The sequence below is a fragment of the Physeter macrocephalus genome, chromosome 4 (genome assembly GCF_002837175.3).
Source record: "Physeter macrocephalus isolate SW-GA chromosome 4, ASM283717v5, whole genome shotgun sequence".
Classification (NCBI taxonomy): Eukaryota; Metazoa; Chordata; class Mammalia; order Artiodactyla; family Physeteridae; genus Physeter; species Physeter macrocephalus.
This window is the reverse complement of record NC_041217.1, coordinates 21,779,279-21,786,566: the sequence shown is the minus strand read 5'-3', so window position 1 is coordinate 21,786,566 and position 7,288 is coordinate 21,779,279. Positions and strand designations below refer to the sequence as shown.

General features: G+C 46.3%; 1 protein-coding gene across 1 annotated transcript in view; it reads left to right on the top strand.

Annotated features, from left to right (window-relative positions):
- TLR5 (toll like receptor 5) overlaps nucleotides 1–7,261 on the top strand; it is a 25,452-nt gene extending 18,191 nt beyond the window's left edge. The window contains exon 3 of the mRNA XM_007121463.3: nucleotides 3,234–7,261. Within this exon, the coding sequence (XP_007121525.2) occupies nucleotides 3,238–5,814 (2,577 nt within the window). The 5' untranslated portion in view covers nucleotides 3,234–3,237 and the 3' untranslated portion in view covers nucleotides 5,815–7,261. The remainder of the gene's footprint in view (nucleotides 1–3,233) is intronic.
- Nucleotides 7,262–7,288: the final 27 nt, after the last annotated feature.

Sequence of the window (7,288 nt, the reverse complement as noted above, 5' to 3'; positions counted from 1 at the left end):
GCACAGGCTCCGGACGCGCAGGCTCAGCGGCCGTGGCTCACGGGCCCAGCCGCTCCGCGGCATGTGGGATCCTCCCAGACCGGGGCGCGAACCCGGTTCCCCTGCATCGGCAGGCGGACGCGCAACCACTGCGCCACCAGGGAAGCCCAGCCCTGTGGTTTTATTGTGTGATTCTGCGTAGCTGAGTGATTTTTTTAGGAAGGAATGCCTATGTCGCCTGATGGCAGAACTAACAGTGTAAGTACCTGTCGCTACTCACCATCTTTTCAATAATGGTTCAGGAGCCGCGCTGTCGGGTTCCTCGACCTGCTGCCTCAGAGAACTCACTCCAGCCACCACTAGATGGCGCCCTCCTGGTTCTCGTCTTTGAATTAGATTTGCCCTGTATCAGTGCTTGTTCATATTTCTTTCAACGCGCTTTGGCTCCTGGCTCTCGCTGCAGGACACCCCTGCGTGGGTGGTGCCTCCTCCTAGCTCTGCCTTCATGGATAGCCCCTCCAGACTCCTGTCAGCTCAGCTCACCTGGCTCTTCTGCTTGCCTGTCCTGGCACCTGACCCACAGAAGTGCTTCAGAGATGAAGATATAGCTATTTCACACCTTGCTGTATTTCATAAGAAAATAGGTCTGCACGATATCTTTGTAATGTGACATAAGCCCCAGTAATTTTCTTTAAAATCTGTTTGTTCAGCTGGCCTTATCTACCTTATGGTTTAATTTTAGCTTCCCTATGATGGACTTGAAAATTCAGTATCTTGAATATGTATTGTTTGGGGCTTTCTGTTAGTACTACAAATTCAAGGTCAAGCCTCCCAGTACAGTGTAGGCATTTGGAGGCCAGCCCTGAGTGGTCTGTAAAAAGACAGAATTGAAACTAGACATCTTAACTCTGTTATTCTGAACTGGTGTTCTCACTTCCATGTCTCTGCAGGGATTTTCCTGTCAGATTACATAAGGTGAGAATTCATTCTGACGTTTGGATAACACAGCAGCTGCCAAACTGTCAGCAGCTTGGGGGCCAAGCTAGTTCTTTCCTGCAAATATCAGTTCAATATCAGAACACATTTATCTTGCAGTCACTTAAAATCCTCATTTGTGAAATCAAAGTCTCTATTCTCTTTTCTTCTAGAACAGAGGTTGGCAAACTACAGTATTTGGACTGCAAAGCCTAAAATATTTACCATCTGGCCCTTTACAGAAAAGGTTTTCCAAGCCCCGTTGTAGAACATAAAGCGTGGTGGTTGTTATATGTAGGCTAAGGGTTCTCATCTTGAGGTTGAAAGGGGTAGACTTCAGGAGGTCAGTGAACCCTCTGAAATCGGGTGCAAGTTTTGGTTTATGATGCAAATGTGCATTTTTGGAGAGCAAAAGGGCAGGCTTGGTCTATTGTGTTTACCACCGTATCTCCTCTTCCTAAAACAGTGCCAGACACATAGATGCTCAGCACATATTGCTTGAATAAGTTATTGAGGAAGGGGATGCTGAAGAGACAGGCAAGAGCCGGATGAAGGAAGTCTTTGCAGGATTTTACTCCCAGGGTCGTGGGAGGAGAAGGAAGGGTTCTGCGCAGAGAGGCATGGTATCACCTGGGTTATGTTTCTAAAAGAACACCCTGGCTGCTGTTTGGAAAATGGAGAGTCAGCCCAGATATAAGAGAGACCAGTAAGAAGTCTCAAGTCTAGCCCCGTCAAGAGATGGCGGCTTGAACCGAGTAGACTTGGAAGGTGAAACTGACAGGACTTGCTGAAGTGTGGGTGACGTTTCAGAGAACAGAGGTGACGCTGCTGTTGTTACCCTGAGCCTCTGGGTGGAAATGGTGGAGAAATTAAGAGCCGTGATAAACATTCTCAGCGAGTTTTTTCTAATGATTATTAAATGCCTGGTTGTTGGTTTATTTTTAATAGTAGGTTATATTTAATTTCTACCAACAGGAAATTGTTTAATTTCAAATATGAAATGGCAATCGTTGTATCTCACCTGACAGTATACATCAGTATACCACGCCGCCCTACTCTTACTGTGTAAATGCCTGCTTTTGATACTTTGGGTCAACTCAGAAGTCAATGTCTACTTCTGATTTGCTGTAAATTGTGTGTCGCAGCCTCAAAGGTGCTATGGAAACCCCACCACAAATTACCCTAACACAGCGAAACGTCTTCAGAGCCAGCAAGTGGTCCAGGGCCGGTGCCCCCTCTAGTACCATGACTGCTTCACGCTGTCTACCCTGATATTGAAACTGTGCCAGTGATGGTTTTATAAACCAGGGCCCTCTTCCTATTTCTGTCTTTTCTTTCCCCCTCATTCTCCTGCCCTCTGAGCCATGTAGGTCTTTCCTTACCTTGCAACAGAGGCCTTCAGATATTACACGTAGAGCAAGTTGAATACTTTGCAGACACCAAGGTGGAGGTGCCGTGCAGATGGGTGGAGGCGAAGCTCTCTGAGGGGTGGGCCCTCGTGCACTTTCTCTGTACCCCTCACAGCTCCCAGCACAGCACTGGGAACATAACCAGACACACTCATTCAGTGCTTTTTGATGCTGTGGGTGTGAAGCAAATGCTCAACTCAGACAGTGGATTCACCTATTGGGCTTAGGCAAGGGGACTGTTTTTTGTTTAGTTGTACACTCATGGGGTCACACAAGTGCCAGGCGTGCAGGAGGTGCTTAATACATTGTTGTTAAACTGTTGAAATCTGACTCTTTGTGGAAAACGACGTACCCAGTTTTTATAGTATGAGAAGCACTGTGTAGGGAGTAAGGATGGATGAATGGAGGTGACCTAGTATCCTTGACAGGTTAGAGGGGGAAGAAAATCAGTGGATTTATTTTCCACTCCTCAGCTGAGCCTGCCTTCGGCTAGGAATGGGGTCCCTGGCTGAGGTGAAGTTAAAATGTATCTCCTCCTGCTGTTTTCTCCAACTTCCATCAGCAAATCTTGAATGAATGAAGGCACAAACTTAGGAATGAATGCAGAGTTATCATAAAGGTTAAATGAAATATTTCTAAAGTACTTAGAACCGTGCTTGCTATGTAGAAAAGTGCAACATAAATGATAGAGAGTGAGAAAAGCTCTGTCTACACCAGACAGTATCTGCCAACAGCTACAGCCTTGGATCCAGAGAAACAAAGGGTCTAAGAAACAGCCACATCACAGAGGAATCCCCCAAGCCCTAGGCACCCGTGCGCAATGCCTTGAGCTTAGAGTCCTGTGTGTTCACTCTCCCTTCTTCTCCATAGGATCATGGGAGGCCACCTTGACCTTCTCTTAAGAATGGTGCTCATGGCCAGTCCCGCGCTTGGAATCTCTTCCTGCTTCTTCGACGGTCGGCGAGCCTTATATCGTTTCTGCAACCTCACCCAAGTCCCCCAGGTCCCCAACACCACCAAGAGCCTCCTGCTTAGCTTCAACTACATCAGGACAGTCACAACCGCATCCTTCCCCTTCCTGGAACAGCTGCAGCTGCTGGAGCTCGGGACTCAGTTTACCCCCTTGACCATTGACAAAGAAGCCTTCCAAAACTTGCCCAATCTCAGAATCTTGGACCTGGGCAAAAGTCAGATAGACTTCTTGCACCCAGATGCTTTTCAGGAACTGCCCCATCTCTCCGAACTTCGACTGTTTCACTGTGGTCTCTCCAGTGCTGTGTTAAAAGATGGTTATTTCAGAAATTTGGGGTCTTTGACTCACTTGGACCTATCCAAAAATCAGATTCAGAGTCTTTACCTTCATCCTTCATTCTGGGAATTGAATTCCTTGAAGTCCATCGATCTTTCCCTCAACCAGATAACCATTGTTTGTGAGCATGAGCTCAAACCCCTCCAAGGAAAAACACTCTCCTTTTTAAGCCTTGCTGATAATTACCTGTACAACAGGGTCTCAGTGGACTGGGGGAAGTGTCTGAACCCATTCAGAAACGTGGTCCTGGAAACCCTAGATGTTTCTGGCAATGGCTGGGCAGTGGACATCACAAGAAACTTCAGCAATGCCATCAATGGAAGCCAGATTTTCTCTTTGGTTCTTAGCCATCACGTGATGGGTTCTGGGTTTGGCTTCACTAACATTAAAGATCCTGACCAGCACACCTTTGCCGGCCTGGCCAGAAGCTCAGTGATACAGCTGGACCTTTCACATGGGTTTATCATCTCCCTGAACTTCCAACTCTTTGAGACACTCAAGGAGTTGAAGGTTCTGAACCTCGCCTACAACAAGATAAACAATATTGCAGACAAAGCATTTTATGGACTCGACGACCTCCAAGTTCTCAATATGTCACATAACCTTCTGGGGGAATTGTATAATTCTAATTTCTATGGACTACCTAAGGTAGCCTATATTGATCTGCAAAAGAATCACATCGGGATCATTCAGGACCAAACATTCAGATTCCTGGAAAAATTAAACACCTTGGATCTCCGGGATAATGCTCTTAAAACTATTTCTTTTCTTCCGAGCATACCTAACATCTTCTTGAGTGGCAATAAACTGGCTACTTTGCCAAGCATCACACTTACAGCTAACTTCATCACCTTATCAGAGAATAGGCTGGAAAATCTGGATAATCTCTACTTCCTTCTCCAGGTACCTCATCTCCAGATTCTCATTTTAAATCAGAATCGCTTTTCCTTTTGTAACCAAGACCGTGCCCCTTCAGAGAACCTCAGCTTAGAAGAGCTTTTCCTTGAAGAAAATATGTTGCAGCTTGCCTGGGAAGCTGGGTTCTGCTGGAACGTTTTTAAGGGGCTTTCCCATCTCCGAGTCCTGTATCTGAATAAAAACTACCTGAATTTCCTTCCACCAGGAGTATTTCGTCATCTGACTGCACTGAGGGGACTCAGCCTCAAGGACAACAGGCTGACCGGTCTTTTTCCTGGCGACTTACCTGCTAATTTAGAGGTCCTGGATATATCCAGAAACCAGCTCCTCTCTCCTGATCCTGATTTATTTGCCTCGCTGAGTGCCGTGGACATAACTCATAACAAGTTCATCTGTGAGTGTGAACTTAGCACTTTTATCAGTTGGCTCAGTCAAACCAACGTCACAATATTTGGGTCTCCGGCAGACATATACTGCATGTACCCGAGCTCCATGGCTGGGGCTTCCCTCCACTCTCTTTCCACGGAAGATTGTGATGAAGAGGAAGTTTTAAAGTCCCTAAAGTTTTCCCTTTTCATCTTCTTCACTGTCGCTTTGACTCTGTTCCTCGTGGCCGTCCTCATCGTTACGAAGTTTCGGGGGTTTTGTTTCATCTGTTACAAGAAAGCCCAGAGACTGGTGTTCAAAGACCCCATCAAGGGAAGAGAATCAGAGACGTACAAATACGATGCCTACTTGTGCTTCAGTGGCAAAGACTTTGAATGGGTGCAGAATGCTTTGCTCAAACACCTGGATGCCCAGTACAGCCACCGAAACAGATTTAACCTGTGCTTTGAAGAGAGAGACTTTTTGCCCGGGGAAAATCACATTGCCAACATCCAGGATGCCCTGTGGAGCAGCAGAAAGGTTGTCTGTCTCGTGAGCAGACACTTCCTTAGGGACGGGTGGTGCCTCGAAGCCTTCAGTTACGCCCAGAGCAGGTGCTTAGCTGACCTCAGTGGCGCCCTCATCGTGGTGGTGGTGGGGTCCCTGTCCCAGTACCAACTGATGAAACATCGCTCCATCAGAGGATTCGTCCAGAAAGAGCAGTACTTGAGGTGGCCTGAGGATCCCCAGGATGTTGGCTGGTTTCTCAACAAACTCTCTCAGCTCATTCTAAAGAAAGAAAAGGAAAGGAAGAAAGACAATGACATTCAGTTGCAAAGTGTAACCACCGTTTCCTAGTCAAAGGAGCACTTTTCCACTTATCTCAAGCCACAAGCAACTCTTCCCTTTTTATTTCCACTAAGTTACCATTTGGGGTCCTTTATGAAGTTGTTCTTTTCCTACGATGAAAACCACATACATCTCTTGATTTTCATAGCAACGCGACGTTTTGTTTCACTGATCTCCAAATGCAAAACAAAGTAATAGATCTAGAAAATTGCAACTGCCCGCAATGGTTCCCACTCTCCATCTATTTCCTTTCAGACCCGGTAACACTGTTCTCTCCTGTTGCATCGACTACGGGATTGTATCCTAGTCGTGGGAAGGGCACCTTGAGAGAAGTTGCAGATGGCCGACACCCTTTCTCCAGTGTTCAGTTCCAGAAGGGGCTGCTCGGTGATTCTGAGGGCTCTGTGCCTGGCAGAACAACATTAAGTAGAAAACAAAGAGAAAGAGGCGTGCGTCCTACTATATCCATGGGAGCAATACCACTGCTCAGCGCAGGTCACTCTCAGTCTCAGGGATAAGAGGTGGCTCCAAAGAAGCTGGGATGAGAATAACTAGATCTCTGGGGGCCATATTGCTCCTCTTCTTCTCACCTTTTGGGTCTAACCCTAGTGGGCCGTGAACATTCTTTTTGGCTTGCAACCTTTCTTTTGGGCTGGCTTTCAAGAACCTCCGTGATTTAGCAACAACTTATTTCAGCTTTATTTTCCCCCATATCTCATTCATCAACCACTCAGTCTGTTGCAGAAAGAACTTGTACTTGGACCAAGAACCTGGTTTGAGTTCAGATTCTGCTGCTCATGAGCTGTGTGACCTCGAGCACGTTACACACCCTCGCTGGGCCTGTTTTCTTATCTGTAGGCGTGATTGCCTCTACCTCACAGAGGTGCCATGAAAGTTAAATCGACCAGGGATGTCAGGGCATCTCCGATCTTACTCCTTCTTTTTCTTTTTTTTTTTTTTTTAACATCTTTATTGGAGTGTAATTGCTTTACAATGGTATGTTAGTTTCTATTGTATAACAAAGTGAATCAGCTATATGCATACGTACATCCCCAAATCCCCTCCCTCTTGCGTCTCCCTCCCACCCTCCATATCCCACCTCTCCAGGTGGTCGCAAAGCACCAAGCTGATCTCCCTGTGCTATGCAGCTGCTTCCCACTAGCTATCCACCCTACTTTTGGTAGTGTATATATGCCCATGTTACTCTCTCACTTTGTCCCAGCTTACCCTTCCCCTTCCCAGGGCCTCAAGTCGATTCTCTACGTCTGTGTCTTTATTCTTGTCCTGCCCCTAGGCTCATCAGAACCAATTTTTTTTTTTTTTTTTAGATTCCGTATAGATGTGTTAACATACGGTATTTGTTTTTCTCTTTCTGACTTCATTCTATATGACAGACTCTAGGTCCATCCACCTCACTACAAATAACTCAATTTCGTTTCTTTTTATGGCTGAGTAATATTCCACTGTATATAGGTGCCACATC